Source organism: Phyllobates terribilis, unplaced genomic scaffold (genome assembly GCF_046119375.1).
Source record: "Phyllobates terribilis strain yellow unplaced genomic scaffold, ASM4611937v1 Scaffold_9__5_contigs__length_417890890, whole genome shotgun sequence".
Lineage (NCBI taxonomy): Eukaryota > Metazoa > Chordata > Amphibia > Anura > Dendrobatidae > Phyllobates > Phyllobates terribilis.
In genome coordinates, this window is record NW_027362769.1 from 87070743 (window position 1) to 87092719 (window position 21977).

At 40.8% G+C, this 21977-nt stretch overlaps 1 protein-coding gene across 7 annotated transcripts in view; it reads right to left on the minus strand.

The window, feature by feature from the left end:
* AGAP1 (ArfGAP with GTPase domain, ankyrin repeat and PH domain 1) overlaps positions 1 to 21977 on the minus strand; it is a 457154-nt gene that overhangs the window by 234896 nt on the left and 200281 nt on the right. For all 7 annotated transcript variants that reach the window (XM_073646711.1, XM_073646706.1, XM_073646707.1 and 4 more), the window contains one exon: positions 3507 to 3565. In XM_073646711.1, coding sequence (XP_073502812.1) covers positions 3507 to 3565 — 59 coding nt within the window. The remainder of the gene's footprint in view (positions 1 to 3506; positions 3566 to 21977) is intronic.

Consider the following 21977-nt stretch of genomic DNA (forward strand, 5'->3'; position numbering starts at 1 on the left):
GAATCAAAGGTTAAACTTACACTTTAAATCTATTGCGACAAAAAAAGTTAAACTGTCATTTAAAGAGAACTTGCAGCAGATTGTGTGTGTAGCCTCCAGCTCCTCCTCCTACTCCATAGAATTTTATAAACAGCAACTGACATCTCTTATCTCAGTAATGGGAAACTCTGTCTTCACTGAACAAAGATTTTACAGCTTTCGCCCTCAAATTCAGATTGAAGAACCAATCCAGGAAGAGAAAGAAGCATATTTCTCTGACAAGATGTATTACAAAGTTGCAGATTTTCATGTGTACTATTGATTGAAAACAATGGTTACTCCTTAAAGCTCCAGCATCCTAGAGCAAAATGGCAGCGTCAGTGTACAGTGAAGGATATTTCTGAAATCTCATGTACACTATGCTTATTTTTTCCTTGTGGATTTGAACAATTTAGCCTTTTTTTCCAATCTGTCAACATTTTTTTGTTTTGTTTTTCACCCAAATAAGTCAGAAAAAAAACACAAGCAAAATGAATGTAAAAATGAGCCAAAAATGTGTGTATTTCATGAAGCATTTTTTCTTGCAAATACTCTTTTTTTTGCTGCAGAAAATGTGTGCACATGGCCTTACAGTCCGGGAACCACTGGCTGTCCCGATGCTGTAAAAAAAAAAAAAAAACTCCCATGACACTAAAGGGCCATAAATTGCCGACCACTGCCCTAAAGTTCTTGACATGACTGAGGCACATGGGATACTCGCCCCACTATACGCCCTCCTCACATGCAGCATCCATGTTCTCACTGATTGCTTGGGCACAGTCACATAACTCCTCTCCCAAGCCTGGGAACTACAGCTATCTCGCTATACTTTCCACAGTTACACATGAATGCAACTTTTTTTTTTCCTGGATTAGGTGATTGGCGCAGGAATCAGGGATAATTCTCTCCAGCTTCCCAATGTAATGAAATAACCACTGTGCTAGAGCAGATGTAATTCTTTACAGATGGAGTCTCCAGAAAGAAGACTGAATAGAAGGAAAGGCTGACAATTATGGTACCATACAGCGGAGAACTCAGGCCTGGCCCATTATAGGTCGACATGTGTTTTATTATATCATAAGTGAAGCAATTCATAAAGATTAATGCTCCCAGAAATACTGTAAAACACTCCATTTACAAGTGAACCTAATTCCTGTGCCAACTTCACCCGCACTGTGCCCCGTCCGGTCCAGAAGCTTTCACTTGCAATGGTAAGAATTTCTAATATACGTCGGTCACTGATCTGATTGCATCATTCAGCCCTCAGCATTGGACACATTTTCTTTCTATGGCAGCACCCGATCATCTAATGCTTTTGAGGGGAAATGTCCTAATATATGATGTTGTGGGAGAGAAGGAGAAAAATCAATTGCCTGATCCCTTTGTTATCCTGGGAGATCATTTCTGACCAGATGAGTCAGGCAATGTCTCAGGGTGCATTTACACTGGCCGATAATAATCGGGAGGAGCGTTTTCCTAAGATTGCTCATTCCCGATTAACTGGCTGCCAATCACATAATGAGCAAAACACTTGTTCTTTGGCTGAAATGATTTTTAAGCTTGCTTAAAATTCATTGTTAATCGGCAGCACATTGTCCTGTGTTAAACAGGACATGTGCTGCAGAGAACAGGATGTTCTAAGCCGCACAGGACAATTGTATCAACGATTGTTCTGCGCTGATAGGCCAATCTCGCTTCTATCTATTAAACCACTGCCGACTGTCCTTATAATTAGCTGATTGGTGGTCACTTAAAGGGGTTGTCCAGTAGTTTTAGATTGATGGCCTATCATTAGGGTAGATCATCAATATCGGATCGGAGAGGGAAGATGGCCATGGCCACTGTATAAATGATGGAGCTGTGCTGTGCAGCTCCACAACTGATCACATCCGGCCGGCAACACTGTGAACAGCTGATCGGCCATTTACAATGCAGACCTTTACTCCACTCTTGCTATTAAGATCACATGATCCTTGGCAAAGCATTCATGTGTTCTGGATAGTTAGAAGAGACAGTCGTCTTAATAGGACTATTAGATTGGGTTTGGTCTATTTGGGACAAAACCTTTACTGTCAAGAAATATTTCATGACTTTAATGGCACGTAACTGCTAGATTATTAGAACCACTACTTAGATGTTCAGCAACATAATAAAGTATCTATGAAGTTTTATTTTATTTATCTTTGTGTCTGTAAGAGGAGGTGTGAGAGAGAACAGGAAGAAAGATGGCAGCCTGTTAGGGTCATGTCTCCACCTATACAGCCTCTAGTGATGCCATTAGGGACTTTTCTTCATGTTATCACCCCTCTTAACAAATCAGGAGATAAATGTGCTCTCAGAATGTCACATGTAGATTTTTTCATTCATATGGGGAAATTATATCAACCCCAGTATTTTGCATTCTGGTCTTGGGCCAGCTGGGTCAAGGGTAGAGTTATGGTATAATTTACGCTAATTTCTGGCATGAATCATCTACCGTAACTTTCCTGGACTCCTTCCATGAAGTCTCGAATTACTGTGTTAATATAGTGTGCGATATAGTTTGTAAAGTTTTAAGGCATACAATTAGTGTCGGTGAATTGAGAAATAGGACCTGAATTCTGTGAGGTTTTGCAAGTGTTTTAATTTTGGTAGGTTACTTTTATCCATACATGATTTTTGAAGACTTTTTCAAATTCTTTCAAGATGATTTTTTTGGACTAAACCGTGAGAACAGGAGCAGTTATGGATCTAGTCACTCTCTGTGCCCAAACATGCCAATTGGTAACCACTTCATTTGGATCATGGAGAAGTTTGGTCTATTTAGGTTTAGTGAATGTGTTAATTAAAATGTGTATTTCTCTGGAATAAGACATGGGATCGCAGATCAAGTATCATTGTATTCAATTTTCTATGACTTACATGCCCATAGAGACTACTTAGAGATTCCCTTTATTTCCAGCTTAGCAAGAATAGGTGATATAACTTGCTGATTCTTGGGGGTTCCAACGCTGGAACCCCCACCCAACCTGAGAGCGGGGCTCTGGGATTCCCTATTGTAACATAGCAGTATTCACACATGAGGCCGCTGCTCTATTTATTGTCTTACGGGATGCCGGATATAGTAAAGTGTTGTACTTGGCCATCTACAATGGTTGCCCCCAACTATCAGCAAATTACCATCTATGTTGTAAGAAAAACCCTTTAAAGCAGATGGGATCAGCCAAAAACGATCTCCTCCAATTTCCCTATAAACATACATGCTCAGCCAAGTGTTTATTTTATTAGGAAGAGGGATATAAGCCCCTACAAGACTCCGATGTCAGTGGCTCATCTCTAACAGATACAAAGAACTGGTCACCTGGTCTACAAAAGACCGAATCCCTCTGTTTCCCCAGCATCTACTGTGGTGGGACTGTCAGGAACTACGTTTATACATAGGCTTGATGGCTGATTCTACTGATGAAGAGGACACTTTATACAAACAATATCAAATTATTGGTACTTACCACTTTGAGCTCCGGCACAGCTCGGCTTAGTGTCCATTCCTGACTATTTACAAAGGCATCTGCAAAATATAACACCAATACCCCATTAGGAGGAGAACACAGCTCACTATAACGCAGATACAAGACCGCGGTATAGACAGTGGGACATATACAATATCAATGAGAATATAGTATTCAGCTCACTCAGTTGCATATGCAAACAATAGAAGAAATGTATGAATAAGGACACTTAAGGTCCCCGAAACGCGTCAATGATTACCGTAGGCTGGATTTTAAGGGTATGTGCCCACGATCAGGAAATGCTGCGGGTTTGACGCTGCGTGTTTATTCAGCGTCAAACCCACAGTGGCCAGATGTTACAGCATAGTGGATGGGATCTCTAGAAATCTCATGTCCACTATGCGTGCATCTGAGGCTACGGATCACCCGCGGAAACTGGCATGCGGCGCGTCTTTCAGGATCGTAGCAAGTCAAATTCTCTTGCGGAGTCGCTAGTCTCTGCAACAGAAATTTGACCACTAGAATGTATTGAATGTGGTAAATCCGCATGGTTCAGCGAACACATGGGGATTTACCTGCGTTCAATAGAATGCAACGTTTTGGACGGAGCAAGAATATGCTGCGTCCCAAGCTCTGCTACATCTGGATCGTGGGCAGATAGCCTAAGGTTCATGAATACAGCTTTGGCATTATTTAATCCCCTGGACTATATTTCATTTATAGTATACAATAGAAATTACCCATTAGAAGAGAACACAGTTCACTAGAAGGCAGATACAAGTGGTATAGACAGTCATACATCTACAACGATAAGCCATCGAACAGGTCACTGCAGCACAGATACAGGACAGCCATATATATAGAATATCATTACTCCATAGGACAGACACATACAAGACAGCCGTACATAAACAATATCAATACTCTATAGGACAGATACAGGACAGCCATAATAATATATATATATACACACACACACACACACACACATATACTCCATAGGACAGATACAGGACAGCCATACAAAGTCATACATAAACAACAATACCCAGCGCAGCTACAAGATATTGGTATAAGACAGTCAAACAATCACAACCCCATTTCCAAAAAAGTTGTGACTGTGTAAAATGTTAAGAAAACAAGAATGTAATGATTTGGAAATCTCTTACAACCATATTTTATTAACAACAGGGCATAAAACACAGATCAGAAATTGAATGTTAGACATTTGTCCATTCTTTTGAAAAAATTATTTCATTTAGAAATTGATGGCAGCGACTCATCTCAGAAAAGTCTTGATAGGGCCGTGTCTACCATTGAGTAGCATTCCCTATTTTTTTTCCCCAACAGTCTGTAAACGTGTAGGAAGTGGGGAGAGCAATTTCTGGAGCATTTGAGGAGAATGTTGTCCCGTTCTGTCTGATGTAGGATTCTTGAAGCTGCACAGTTTGGGGCCATTGCTGGATTTTTTGCTTCATAATGCACTAAATGTTTTCTATTGGTGAATGGTCTGGACTGCAGCCGGCCAATTCATCACCCGAAACCTTCTTCTGTGAAGCTATGCTGCTGTGATGGATGCAGTATGTGGTCTTGCTGAAATATGCAAGGCCTTCCCTGAAGTAGATGTCTGGACGGGACCATATATTGTTCTAAAACATCAGCATTGAAAATGTCTTTCATCAGTAAGCAGCCCCGTGCCACGGGCACTGAAAGCAGCCCCGTGCCACGGGCACTGAAAGCAGCCCCGTGCCACGGGCACTGAAAGCAGCCCCGTGCCACGGGCACTGAAAGCAGCCCCGTGCCACGGGCACTGAAAGCAGCCCCGTGCCACGGGCACTGAAAGCAGCCCCGTGCCACGGGCACTGAAAGCAGCCCCGTGCCACGGGCACTGAAAGCAGCCCCGTGCCACAGGCACTGAAAGCAGCCCCGTGCCACAGGCACTGAAAGCAGCCCCGTGCCACAGGCACTGAAAGCAGCCCCGTGCCACAGGCACTGAAAGCAGCCCCGTGCCACAGGCACTGAAAGCAGCCCCGTGCCACAAGCACTGAAAGCAGCCCCGTGCCACAGGCACTGAAAGCAGCCCCGTGCCATAGGCACTGAAAGCAGCCCCGTGCCATAAGCACTGAAAGCAGCCCTGTGCCATAGGCATTGAAAGCAGCCCCGTGTCATCAGAGATTCAGGTTTCTTAACTGTGCTAACAACAATACGGATGGCCCCTCTCTTCGCCATGATTTCTATAAAGAATTTTAGCACGGCCCTGTCCCTACTTTTAGCAATGTGTTCCTGACACAAATTCTAAATGATTTTTTTTTTACTTTTATCTTCTGATGTGTTCCATTTTCGGCTGTGAATAAAATATGTCTGCAGGAGATTTTCATCACTGCATTCTTGTTTTCTTTATATTTTACACAGTTTATTAACTTTTTTGGAATTGGGGCTGAACAACAAACAGCCCATTAGGAGAGAAGGACACAGATCATTGTAGCACAAGAAAGAAGATAGTAGCATTGACAGTCGTACATGCACAAGATCAATACCTCATTAGGAGAGAACACAGTAGTACTACACATACATACATACATACACACATGACAGTCGCATATACACAATATCAATACCCTATCAGGACAGACAGATTGAAGAAAGCTGTATAGACAGTCATACAAATACAACAATACACCATTAGGAGATAAGAACGCCGACACAAGACGGTGGTATAGACAGTACATATACAACATCAGCATGAACATTCTTTGCAAAATCAAATTTATAAATGACCTCCAGCTACAAGGAAAGGGGGGCAATGGGTGCATTTCTTCCACTCCATGCCCTTCTTCCTTTGCTCCACTTTTTCACAGGATTATGGTAAAACAACACCAACCCATAAGTGGTACGTATGAAAATATGCAATAGCTCAGAAGCCGTAGGGAAGACTTTTTCTCTAATTATGAACATCAAGGTGAATGCTAAGTTATGCAGAATATTAAACAGGAGATGTGAGACTTAAGGCTTTATTGATGCACATTTAACCCTGTAATTTCAAGAAACTTCTCATGCTCGCAACGGCATTAACAGGGCAGATTAGGCTAGTAGAGCAGTCAGTAGCCTGATGTGATAATATGCTGACAGAATTAGCAGATGACCCACAATGCTGCTCATGTATCTGCTCTACGTAACTGATCACCCCTGGCCGAAGTGCAGGGATAAAAGAAATATCCCCTTACCATTAGTCATCTCACTCACACCCACTTGGAAAAAACGAATAAAGCAATATCTGTCAGGACCCAAATCCACAGCTGGAGCAGCCATAGACTTTTGCAATCCTTCCAGCCAGTCCAGGATTCATGTCAGTCTCCTTTCTGGCTTCGATGTATAACTCCCATTATCCAACTCGGCAACAAACTCTAAACAAAACACTGCTGGCGCTTTCATTACTCTGCAAGTTCTACATCTGTACTGACTACAACATCCCAGGAACAAGTTGCCTAAATTAGACAAGATGAGCAAACACTGACTCCAAGTGCAAGGTCAGAATTTTGTGCATTTGCTTTCAAGGAGCGCGTTTCTAAAAAAAGGGGGCACGGATTGGGAAACAAAACCGAAAATCGATGACACAACCGAACGCAAATGGAATTAGCAGCAATAGCTTAAGGAGTAATAGCATGGATGAGACCTTGGCATAAGGCTGGGGTTATGCACAGCAGTGGTGTAATCATTTTGGCTAAAATTTCCTAATTATCAAATCTGATTACTATCTGCACTGCAATCCCTTCTGGCCTGTTTTTACAATATGTACAGAACATGCCTTTCAGCAATACCTAAAGGGTGCTAGATTAGAAATGGTTGAGGACTTTGAGCCGACAGAACCACCTGGAATACTCTTATCAAAGCGCAGACTTCTGGCACTGGTCTTATCAAATTGGGGACAGCCCCATTCTTGAAAGTGACCACTGATGCGCTCAGCTGACCACTGTGTATCCAATTTCTGGCAATCCATGCCAGATTAAATGGCGGCCATCAAGATGACTAGCTATCCATGTAATATTTAACCACCCGAGTCTGTCACAGCTGGATCTGCTCATTCAAACCCCCATTTATATTGTCCATACACCCCAAGGGCTCATGCAGACGACCGTATTTTCAGTCTGAGCCTAATAACGCACCAGGTATTCATAAGACATCACCATTAGGGCAGGTGTGCATGACCGTGTATGCTCTCATCTGAGAGAATTGGGTTGATTATGCAAATCACACTGTGATCAGAGCATGATCCGATTCTCTCAGATGAGAATATGGAGAAAACAATTTCTCCATCTTCTCTATTGTGTCAGTCTGTGGAAATCAGACTGCATTCAGGTGTCATCTGAGTGCAGTCCAATGGTTTCCACATACTTATTGACTTGCATGGCAGAGTGTGATCCAAATATCAGATCAAACTCGGGCATGCAGCGATTTTATTATTTTTTCCCTCGGATCGGCTCGGTCCGAGGAAAAAATCCGACATGTGCACAGCCCCATAGACTAACATTGGTCCGAATGCGATCCAATGCACTCGGACTTGCACTCGTCTGCACCTGCCCTTAAGATCACTATGCAGTTTTGTGTTGGAACAATTTTTTCTGAATTATGAAGTATTTCTAGACTATCAGATGAATTTCACCATCACAGGATTCCTATTTCTTCAATTCGGAACAAATATTCCTATTGCAACCGCAGTAAAATATTTCTGCATGTAAACAGCTATCTCAGGCCATCTTCCAGATAATGCTGACAGTGTTATATTATTGTGTGTTAATGGAAAACTGTACAGATTCTTCTAAAAGTCTAAACACAAAAAAAAACTAGGGGAATTTGTGCAGGTGTCAGAACTTCTTCACAGGAAACAAAGTTTCAGCCTTGTATCCTGGTGTCATTCATCCAGTTTCGTGTTCTTTTTGATCACTGGCATTACTACATTTACTGATGGCAAAGAAAGCAGGGAATATTCTCATCCTATGTTCAAAGAGCAGGGTGGGGAGGGGGATTCACAGATGCAGTTGTCTTCTGTAGATCACTGGCTCTTGCCTCCCCCCCAGGTCAGGCAGCTCTGAATCTTGTTCTGCAGACTCTGCCCCAGACATGGCTGTGATATAATCTCCCCGAAGCGCTTGCTGAGCATCCACAAGAACAACGTTTTAATACTTAAAAAAATCTGTAAAGATATTCAGATCTCCCATCCAGACCTAACCTACTAATGAAGAGGGTATAGAAAAAGTGCAGCTATGCAATGGATGAGGAGGGGGTCCGCAACAGTCAATGAGCACACTGTGCCAGGGAGATGGGGCGAACACAGGGAATCAAGAGGAGCTAGCACGGCTTTCATGCACCAAAACAAAGACTGAATGTAGCCCTTCCTCATCGCTAAACATGAATTACATAAAACATTTCTCCCAGCAGACAAAAGAGAAGTCTAAATACAAAGATGACAGCCACCAATATCTGAAACATGCATGGAGGGCAGCTACACAGCATTAGAAGGGTTAAAGCCAGACAATTCATTCAGATCATGGAAAACGGCAGAAAAAGCTAAAGGAAGATGAAGAAAAAACATTGCCTTTGATCCAGACTACTTTATAGATCAGCACTGAACAGGCTAAGTGTAGACTAATTATAAGACATCAATCCTATCCAGCACTTGTCCGCAGATTTCCTAAACTACACAGTAAAGATACACAGTAATCTACACCGTAATCTACACAGGAAAGCTACACAGCAATCTACACAGTAAAGCTACACCGTAAACTACACAGTAATCTACACAGTAAAGCTACACAGTAAAGCTACACAGTAATCTACACAGTAAAGCTACACCGTAAACTACACAGTAAAGCTACACAGTAAAGCTACACCGTAAACTACACAGTAATCTACACAGTAAAGCTACACAGTAATCTACACAGTAAAGCTACACAGTAATCTACACAGTAAAGCTACACCGTAAACTACACAGTAAAGCTACACAGTAATCTACACAGTAAAGCTACACCGTAATCTACACCGTAAAACTACACAGTAATCTACACCGTAAAACTACACAGTAATCTACACCGTAAAACTACACAGTAATCTACACCGTAAAGCTACACAGCAATCTACACAGCAATCTACACTGTAAAGCTACACAGCAATCTACACAGTAAAGCTACACAGCAATCTACACAGTAAAGCTACACAGTAATCTACACCGTAAAGCTACACAGTAATCTACACAGTAAAGCTACACAGTAATCTACACCGTAAAGCTACACAGTAATCTACACAGTAATCTACACAGTAATCTACACAGTAATCTACATAGTAATCTACACCGTAAAGCTACACAGCAATCTACACAGTAATCTACACAGTAATCTACACAGTAATCTACACCGTAAAGCTACACAGCAATCTACACAGTAATCTACACAGTAATCTACACAGTAATCTACATAGTAATCTACACCGTAAAGCTACACAGTAATCTACACAGTAAAGCTACACAGTAATCTACACCGTAAAGCTACACAGTAAAGCTACACAGCAATCTACACAGTAAAGCTACACCGTAAAGCTACACAGTAATCTACACCGTAAAGCTACACAGTAATCTACACAGTAATCTACACAGTAATCTACACAGTAAAGCTACACAGTAATCTACACAGTAATCTACACAGCAATCTACACCGTAAAGCTACACAGTAAAGCTACACAGTAATCTACACAGTAAAGCTACACAGCAATCTACACAGTAATCTACACAGTAAAGCTACACAGCAATCTACACAGTAATCTACACCGTAAAGCTACACAGTAATCTACACAGTAAATCTACACAGTAATCTACACCGTAAAGCTACACAGTAATCTACACCGTAAAGCTACACAGCAATCTACACAGCAATCTACACCGTAAAGCTACACAGTAATCTACACAGTAATCTACACAGTAAAGCTACACAGCAATCTACACCGTAAAGCTACACAGTAATCTACACAGTAAAGCTACACAGTAATCTACACAGTAATCTACACAGTAAAGCTACACAGCAATCTACACGGTAATCTACACCGTAAAGCTACACAGTAATCTACACAGTAAATCTACACAGTAATCTACACCGTAAAGCTACACAGTAAAGCAACACAGCAATCTACACAGCAATCTACAACGTAAAGCTACACAGTAATCTACACAGTAATCTACACCGTAAAGCTACACAGTAATCTACACAGTAATCTACATAGTAATCTACACCGTAAAGCTACACAGCAATCTACACAGTAATCTACACAGTAATCTACACAGTAAAGCTACACAGTAATCTACACAGTAATCTGCACAGTAAAGCTACACAGTAATCTACACAGTAAAGCTACACAGCAATCTACACAGTAATCTACACAGTAATCTACACAGTAAAGCTACACAGCAATCTACACAGTAAAGCTACACAGCAATCTACACAGTAATCTACACCGTAAAGCTACACAGTAATCTACACAGTAAATCTACACAGTAATCTACACCGTAAAGCTACACAGCAATCTACACAGCAATCTACACCGTAAAGCTACACAGTAATCTACACAGTAAAGCTACACAGCAATCTACACCGTAAAGCTACACAGTAAAGCTACACAGTAATCTACACAGTAAAGCTACACAGTAATCTACACAGTAATCTACACAGTAAAGCTACACAGCAATCTACACGGTAATCTACACCGTAAAGCTACACAGTAATCTACACAGTAATCTACACCGTAAAGCTACACAGTAATCTACACCGTAAAGCTACACAGCAATCTACACAGCAATCTACACCGTAAAGCTACACAGTAATCTACACAGTAATCTACACCGTAAAGCTACATAGTAATCTACACCGTAAAGCTACACAGCAATCTACACAGTAATCTACACAGTAAAGCTACACAGCAATCTACACAGTAATCTACATAGTAATCTACACCGTAAAGCTACACAGTAATCTACACAGCAATCTACACCGTAAATCTACACAGTAATCTACACAGTAATCTACACCGTAAAGCTACACAGCAATCTACACAGTAATCTACACAGTAATCTACACCGTAAAGCTACACAGCAATCTACACAGTAATCTACATAGTAATCTACACCGTAAAGCTACACAGTAATCTACACAGTAAAGCTACACAGTAATCTACACCATAAAGCTACACAGTAATCTACACAGTAAAGCTACACAGCAATCTACACAGTAAAGCTACACCGTAAAGCTACACAGTAATCTACACAGTAATCTACATAGTAATCTACACCGTAAAGCTACACAGTAATCTACACAGTAAAGCTACACAGTAAAGCTACACAGTAAAGCTACACAGCAATCTACACCGTAAAGCTACACAGTAAAGCTACACAGTAATCTACACAGTAAAGCTACACAGCAATCTACACAGTAATCTACACCGTAAAGCTACACAGTAATCTACACCGTAAAGCTACACAGTAATCTACACCGTAAAGCTACACAGCAATCTACACAGCAATCTACACCGTAAAGCTACACAGTAATCTACACAGTAATCTACACAGCAATCTACACAGCAATCTACACCGTAAAGCTACACAGTAATCTACACAGTAATCTACACAGTAAAGCTACACAGTAATCTAATCTACACAGTAATCTACACAGTAATCTACACAGTAAAGCTACACAGTAAAGCTACACAGTAAAGCTACACAGCAATCTACACAGTAAAGCTACACAGTAATCTACACAGTAAAGCTACACCGTAAAGCTACACAGTAATCTACACAGTAAAGCTACACAGTAAAGCTACATAGCAATCTACACAGTAAAGCTACACAGTAATCTACACAGTAAAGCTACACAGTAATCTACACAGTAAAGCTACACAGTAATCTACACAGTAAAGCTACACCGTAAAACTACACAGTAAAGCTACACAGTAATCTACACAGTAAAGCTACACAGTAAAGCTACACAGTAAAGCTACACAGTAAAGCTACACAGTAAAGCTACACAGTAAAGCTACACAGCAATCTACACAGTAAAGCTACACAGCAATCTACACAGTAAAGCTACACAGCAATCTACACAGTAAAGCTACACAGCAATCTACACAGTAAAGCTACACAGCAATCTACACAGTAAAGCTACACCGTAAAGCTACACCGTAAAGCTACACAGTAAAGCTACACAGTAATCTACACAGTAAAGCTACACAGCAATCTACACCGTAAAGCTACACAGTAAAGCTACACAGTAATCTACACAGTAAAGCTACACAGCAATCTACACAGTAATCTACACAGTAATCTACACAGTAAAGCTACACAGTAAAGCTACACAGCAATCTACACAGTAAAGCTACACAGTAATCTACACAGTAATCTACACAGTAAAGCTACACAGCAATCTACACGGTAATCTACACCGTAAAGCTACACAGTAATCTACACAGTAATCTACACCGTAAAGCTACACAGTAATCTACACCGTAAAGCTACACAGCAATCTACACAGCAATCTACACCGTAAAGCTACACAGTAATCTACACCGTAAAGCTACACAGTAATCTACACCGTAAAGCTACACAGCAATCTACACCGTAAAGCTACACAGTAATCTACACAGTAATCTACACAGCAATCTACACCGTAAAGCTACACAGTAATCTACACAGTAATCTACACAGTAAAGCTACACAGTAATCTAATCTACATAGTAATCTACACAGTAAAGCTACACAGTAAAGCTACACAGCAATCTACACAGTAAAGCTACACAGCAATCTACACAGTAATCTACACAGTAAAGCTACACCGTAAAGCTACACAGTAATCTACACAGTAAAGCTACACAGTAAAGCTACACAGTAAAGCTACATAGCAATCTACACAGTAAAGCTACACAGTAATCTACACAGTAATCTACACAGTAAAGCTACACAGTAATCTACACAGTAAAGCTACACCGTAAAGCTACACAGTAAAGCTACACAGTAATCTACACAGTAAAGCTACACAGTAAAGCTACACAGTAAAGCTACACAGTAAAGCTACACAGCAATCTACACAGTAAAGCTACACAGCAATCTACACAGTAAAGCTACACAGCAATCTACACAGTAAAGCTACACAGCAATCTACACAGTAAAGCTACACCGTAAAGCTACACCGTAAAGCTACACCGTAAAGCTACACAGTAATCTACACAGTAAAGCTACACAGTAAAGCTACACAGTAAAGCTACATAGCAATCTACACAGTAAAGCTACACAGTAATCTACACAGTAAAGCTACACAGTAATCTACACAGTAAAGCTACACAGTAAAGCTACACAGTAAAGCTACACAGTAAAGCTACACAGCAATCTACACAGTAAAGCTACACAGCAATCTACACAGTAAAGCTACACAGCAATCTACACAGTAAAGCTACACAGTAATCTACACAGTAAAGCTACACCGTAAAGCTACACAGTAATCTACACAGTAAAGCTACACCGTAAAGCTACACCGTAAAGCTACACCGTAAAGCTACACCGTAAAGCTACACAGTAATCTACACAGTAAAGCTACACCGTAAAGCTACACAGTAAAGCTACACAGTAAAGCTACACAGCAATCTACACAGTAATCTACACCGTAAAGCTACACAGTAATCTACACAGTAAATCTACACAGTAATCTACACCGTAAAGCTACACAGTAATCTACACCATAAAGCTACACAGCAATCTACACAGCAATCTACACCGTAAAGCTACACAGTAATCTACACAGTAATCTACACAGTAATCTACACAGTAAAGCTACACAGCAATCTACACCGTAAAGCTACACAGTAAAGCTACACAGTAATCTACACAGTAAAGCTACACAGTAATCTACACAGTAATCTACACAGTAAAGCTACACAGCAATCTACACCGTAAAGCTACACAGTAATCTACACAGTAATCTACACCGTAAAGCTACACAGTAATCTACACCGTAAAGCTACACAGCAATCTACACAGCAATCTACACCGTAAAGCTACACAGTAATCTACACAGTAATCTACACCGTAAAGCTACATAGTAATCTACACCGTAAAGCTACACAGCAATCTACACAGTAATCTACACAGTAAAGCTACACAGCAATCTACACAGTAATCTACATAGTAATCTACACCGTAAAGCTACACAGTAATCTACACAGTAAAGCTACACAGTAATCTACACAGCAATCTACACCGTAAAGCTACACAGTAATCTACACCGTAATCTACACCGTAAAGCTACACAGCAATCTACACAGTAATCTACACAGTAATCTACACCGTAAAGCTACACAGCAATCTACACAGTAATCTACATAGTAATCTACACCGTAAAGCTACACAGTAATCTACACAGTAAAGCTACACAGTAATCTACACCGTAAAGCTACACAGTAATCTACACAGTAAAGCTACACAGCAATCTACACAGTAAAGCTACACCGTAAAGCTACACAGTAATCTACACAGTAATCTACATAGTAATCTACACCGTAAAGCTACACAGTAAAGCTACACAGTAATCTACACAGTAAAGCTACACAGCAATCTACACCGTAAAGCTACACAGTAAAGCTACACAGTAATCTACACAGTAAAGCTACACAGCAATCTACACAGTAATCTACACAGTAATCTACACAGTAAAGCTACACAGCAATCTACACAGTAATCTACACCGTAATCTACACCGTAAAGCTACACAGCAATCTACACAGCAATCTACACCGTAAAGCTACACAGTAATCTACACAGTAATCTACACAGCAATCTACACCGTAAAGCTACACAGTAATCTACACAGTAAAGCTACACAGTAATCTAATCTACATAGTAATCTACACAGTAATCTACACAGTAAAGCTACACAGTAAAGCTACACAGTAAAGCTACACAGTAAAGCTACACAGCAATCTACACAGTAAAGCTACACAGCAATCTACACAGTAATCTACACAGTAAAGCTACACCGTAAAGCTACACCGTAAAGCTACACCGTAAAGCTACACCGTAAAGCTACACAGTAAAGCTACATAGCAATCTACACAGTAAAGCTACACAGTAATCTACACAGTAAAGCTACACAGTAATCTACACAGTAAAGCTACACCGTAAAGCTACACAGTAATCTACACAGTAAAGCTACACAGCAATCTACACAGCAATCTACACAGTAAAGCTACACAGCAATCTACACAGTAAAGCTACACAGCAATCTACACAGTAAAGCTACACAGCAATCTACACAGTAAAGCTACACAGCAATCTACACAGTAAAGCTACACCGTAAAGCTACACCGTAAAGCTACACAGTAAAGCTACACAGTAATCTACACAGTAAAGCTACATAGCAATCTACACAGTAAAGCTACACAGTAATCTACACAGTAATCTACACAGTAAAGCTACACCGTAAAGCTACACAGTAAAGCTACACAGTAATCTACACAGTAAAGCTACACAGTAAAGCTACACCGTAAAGCTACACAGTAATCTACACAGTAAAGCTACACCGTAAAGCTACACCGTAAAGCTACACAGTAATCTACACAGTAAAGCTACACCGTAAAGCTACACAGTAAAGCTACACAGTAAAGCTACACAGTAATCTACACAGTAAAGCTACACCGTAATCTACACTGTAAAGCTACACAGTAAGCTACACAGTAAAGCTACACAGTAATCTACACAGTAAAGCTACACAGTAAAGCTACACAGTAATCTACACAGTAAAGCTACACAGTAATCTAATCTACACAGTAAAGCTACACAGTAATCTACACAGTAAAGCTAAGACTATGTTCACATGTCAAGTATTCGGTGCTGCAATTTCTGCATCTCTTGGCAGGAAAACACAGCTTCAAAGACGCATGCTGTTGATGCGTATTTGGTGCAGATTTTTCCCCACTCAATAGTATGAGTGAAATATGCGGCTAAAACACGGAAAATATTGACATGCTGAAGGTTTCAATCTGCATCAAATCTGCAAGTCACAAATAAGCAACATGGGCAAGAGACTTCAGGGTTCTCATTCACTTTGCTGGCATCAGCAATCCCTTCAGGTTTTGTGACAACTCTACACTGAAAAAAAAAAAAAAAAACCCACAAATCTGCGAAAAATCTGCAATGTGTGTACAGGCACGAAAGCTACACACCGTAAAGCTACAAAAGAAGGCTACACACCGTAAAGCTACACAGTAAGGCTACACACCGTAAAGCTACACACCGTAAAGCTACACACCGTAAAGCTACACACCGTAAAGCTACACAGTAAGGCTATACACCGTAAGGCTACACACCGTAAAGCTACACAGTAAGGCTACACACCGTAAAGCGGCCCATACACCATGGATAGCTGTCAGAAAGCCATTCCTTCCAGCTCCACCATATGAATACTCAGCTCAGTCAAGCATGCATGTGATTTCAATGAGAAGGAGCAACTGACAGTGTCTTCTGATAGCGACTTATCTCCCACGGAAATAAAGGATAGGGCAAGCCTATATCCAGCATGTCTGATCCTTTTTTCCCAGGACGTCGGCCATTGTGTATTTTTTTCTATGTGGTGCGATTTTGAGATATGCAGCATGTCATTTTCTCTTGCAGTGAAGATAGATTTTACTTGCAGTTTTTCCCCGTAGACTTGAAAGAGATATTAAAAACCTGCATATAAATAACACATTGGGTTTCTACATTGGAAACGCAGTAAAACTGCATGTAATCCGCACATGACTATCAGTACAGTCTCATCAAATCGAAGTTACCAAGCATACAGCAATTTTTGTGAAACAAAATCTGCAGCGGGAAAAAAAAACTGATAAAAAGTTAAGAATTTTAAAAAAAAAAAAAAGCAAGTAGCCAAAATTAGCTAACTAGTGCATAAATGTTGCAGAAAATCAGCAACATCAAAAATGCAACAAATATTAATTGTGGGAACTTAGCATCTCATTCAGAGGTCTGTGATTTTTCTTGTACATAAATAAAACATATCGTTTGTTTGGTCAGTTTTTACCATTATCAGTTCAGCAGTGATTTTTCACCCCAAAAAAATGTGTACATGTCCTATCCATGAAAAACACGGACAAAAAATGTACGTCTGAATGAGGCCTTGAGATACATTTATTTACACAGAGAAATCATTACACAAATGAATCCATCCAATGAAGACTAGAAAAAGGTTTATTAAAAAAGTGGCAAAAAAAAATTGGGAATGGTGATTAGTGCTATGAATAGCGAGCAATGTAATATAAGAGGAAAAATAGTAACAAACACCACAGGATTAGTTATAACACGTGCGGCCGCTTCTATTTGTACTGCAAATAAAAGATAAGAGCAAGGCGGCCTGAAGCTTAGCCCTGGGGTGGATCATGGTGGCAAAGGACAATGTGAGGCCGCACAGACTGGCAGATTCTGGGTACATACCAGCGTCACATTGTACAGTGACAGCGCAGCGTGACGTACTGGTAGGAAAACATCTGGAGCTCTCGGTCACACGTGGATAATAAATGGGGAGAATCAGGATGGGAAAGTAAAAAACTATTTGGCAAGTGGAAACCTTACAAGAGGGGACACAGGAAACAGGGATCACATATCTGCTGTTTCCAATAAAACAAGGACTAAAGTTTCCATTGCTGCTGTTAAACGGTTTAATGTTGTTGACACAGATTCCCAATGTGGATACTGTGACAGTAAACTGCTTGTAACATGAAAGCCGTCACTGACAAATGGAAGAAAAAAAATGAAACAGTCTGTTACCACTTACCACCAAGTAGTCTACCACACGAACAGCGGGCATCAGGCCTCATTCACATGTGCAAAAAAGAAAATCTGCCAATCGGGTACGCTACACTAGTGTCATGATATGCATCAGTCATGGAGTGCTACTGAGAAAATTAAAAATATTGGTTAAAACTAAGGCCTGATTCAGACGCCTGCTATTCGTGGGATAGTACTCATACCTCTGATAGTCTATTGGGCTGTTCACATGTCCATGATTTTTCAGAGTAAAATCAAGGAAATAAGTCCGATTTTGATCTGCGAGTTGGATCAAAATCGGCAATGCAAGTCTATGGGTTGATGAAAAATAAATCAGACTGCACTCGGATGACATCAGAGTACGGATCGATTTTCACAGACTGTCAGAAAGGAGAAGGTGGAGAAACCTTTATTTATCTCCACACCCGAGAAAAAATGGATGACTCTCGGACCAGACTCTGATCAAAGTCTGTTCAAAATAATCGATCCGTTTTTCTGCTACATGAGTAAAACCTGACCTCTGAATGAGCCCTAATTTTTACAAAAGCGAAAGAACTCACTTATATCTAAGCGGATGGGATTTAGCTGTAGAGCCAGGCATCACCACTCCCAAATCTATGAACCTGTACCCAGTAAAGAAAATGGCGTTTGCCACATCAACATGGCTACTTTCATCTCCCAATCTGATATTGATCATCCTATAAAGACCCAAAAAAACAGTGAATCTACACAGCAAACCTAGCTTTACTTACGAGTTATCTAGCTTCAGCCAATTAAGTTTACCAATTTCATAATAAAGAATTGTTACAGTAAGTAGAATAGAAAATGTTCTAGGATCTCTGGACCATTTTTTTTTACTGTTATAAGTCTGTCCTGATGATGTGATTATTAGTACAGGTCTATCGCCTCTCGGATCACTGCGGTAGCGACAATGGGGCAGAGGGAATGACCCGACTTTTAGGATCTGCTTCCATGAACACAGCATTGTCATATACATGAGATCTAAGGTTCTGGTCACATCTGCGTTGTGGCATCCACTTATAAAAGTCACAGCGCTTTGCCAGGGTTTGCTTGAATTTTGCCAAAGTGTCTGTTCATTCTAATGGGAAAAATAGCTCTGCAAACATTACATCTTCCATAAGTATGAAGGAATCTGCAAAGGCGAATCCTATGATATGTACATGCAAGTGCACGCCGTTCTTGGTAGGTAATATAGTGCCCTTTAATGATGTCGACTGTATATATAATTTTCTTTGAGCATATCTTGAAAGCAAATGTTAAAGCAGCAAATACTTATCCTACTTAGGTTATGGATTAAATCTATGGAACGTATGCAATTTTGCTTTTTAAATGACTTCAACTGTATGCGATATAAGAAATAGCCTGGTCCCCTCGGGGTAATAGATTACCCATAAATAAGAATGCTGTTTAGCTTGATGTATAGCCCTGACCTTGCTCGTTACAAGACGCCTGTTCTCCTTTTGTTTAGATTAATTAATTGTTACCCTCTGACGTCTGTATCTAAGCCCTCCCGCTCTGTACATGGCTGAAGAATATGTGCGCACTTTATCAAGATTTCTACCTCCAACAACTTGTACATCATGTAATAGGACAGGAGACAAGTTCAGAATCTGTAAGGAATAAACATCTGTAAAGTATGACTCTATAGACATCTAGGAACGGCCACGTGCGCCAAGCAAGGTATGCCATAAGAAAAACATGGCGGCTTTCCTTCAGTAACATCACATGGACACATGGGGCGACTCGTACTGCAGCTCAGTCCCATTGAGATGAAGGCCGTTCAGTTGCCATACCACACACAACTTGGGGACAGGTGTAGTACTGTTTTGGGGGGAAAAAAGCCACGTAATGTAATCCTTTCTATCCTGTACATATTGCTATAAAGATGGTCAAATTAAAGGGTCTTTCTCATGATTCACATTCAGAAGCGCACCGTTTCCCTGCCTCCTGTTTGCCGGGGAGGCAGTGTGCTCCAGAAGATTGACAGGGCCAGCAGTGCAGCCACAGGGGGGCAGAGGGCGGCCAGACTGTGTGCTAGCCAGCTTTAGGTCGGCACTTATAAGCACTGTGCATGCTCGGCCCTCACTGCAAGAGTGGCTGGTAACCAAGGCAATAAGCATTAAACAATCAAAATTAAAAATCCTTCCGTTCTTGAGAACTAAGAGAATCTTTAATAACAAGTAAATTGCAAAGTCGTTTGTTTTGCAAGCACTTTGCAATTTTAACCATTAGTGATGTTGAAACAACCCCTTTAATAGGTCTCTGTTCATATTTTAGAACAACTAGAGATGAGCGAAGTGGTCCCGTCAGATCTCCATGACTGCCGGACAGGAGCTCTGCAAACCGCCTACATCTGACGGCATCTAGAGCTCCTCTTCTGATTAGCTGCTGTGTGTGTCTGTGTCTTGCAGTAACTATGACGTCACACCGGGCCGGCTAATCAAGAGAGGAGCCAGGATACTGGCAGGTAGGAGGTGGTTCACTGGGTTCCCGTCCAGCTGCCATGGAATACTTAAAGGGGTTGTCCAGGATTGGCACTCTATGTGACTGCAGACTAGTGAATCCTCACAGCGAGCACATTGTGCGCCGTTGGGATTTTCCAGGACCAGTGTCGAAACCGGGCAGTCATATGACCACCAGTCTGCAATAAGCATACTTCTGGCCACACTCCAAATAGACTTGTGCGGCCTCACTCAATTCCCTTCTATTGAGCAAGGCCGCGCAAGTCTAGTCGCAATGTGGCCAGGAGTAGGCTTATCGGTCTGATCTCTTTGCCAGCACCAGAGACTCCTGACACCCTGCACTGTGCCGTACTATGAGAATTCACAAGTCTACAGTCACAAAGAGCTGTGTCAAACCTGGTCAACCCCTTTAACCCTAGAACGCATACCTGGGGCCTCGCAGGCCCGCCCTGTCAATTGTTTTCTATTTTCTGCAAGATTACTTTAGTTAGAATTTTGAAACTCTAGGTATTCCTCAGGTATATAGTTGTTTGTCATTTGACTTTGAGTTATTCCATGTTATTTGCACAAGGGCCTAAAAGGCCCCAGGTATGTGAAAGTGTAGATTTTTATGGTCATGCGTTCTAGGGTTAACCCAGCACCGGGATTAGGGTCCTGTAGATCAATTTGGTCATCTCTTAAAAACAACTTTTTCTTGCTTCATTTCAATAGAAATATCACAAAATCACACTGAGGTAAAGAGATCAGAGTTATCAAAGCTATACCTGAGCCACATAGTAATAGGACATTTACACAGAGCAATTATACTCTACAGTGTACAAAAGGCTGAGAAGACAAAGATGTAGATCACTAGTAATCGTGCTATAGATTCAAACATACGAGTAACGTGTGTAATATATTGTAGCTCTCCAGACAGAGATTTAAAAGCAAAGATAAAACAATCAGAATTATGATCAATCTGATCTTTTTGTGCATTTACACTAGAAAATAGCTACATTGTAGTGAATAAATAGAAATATAATGTGTGCACATACAGCTTAGTTCTAGCTGTATGGTAAATACAAATGGCACTCATCTGAGATTTCTAAGGGCATCGTCTGACTTGAAGGAAAAATCCATAAAAATAAAAAAAAACACTCATTTTTTGCC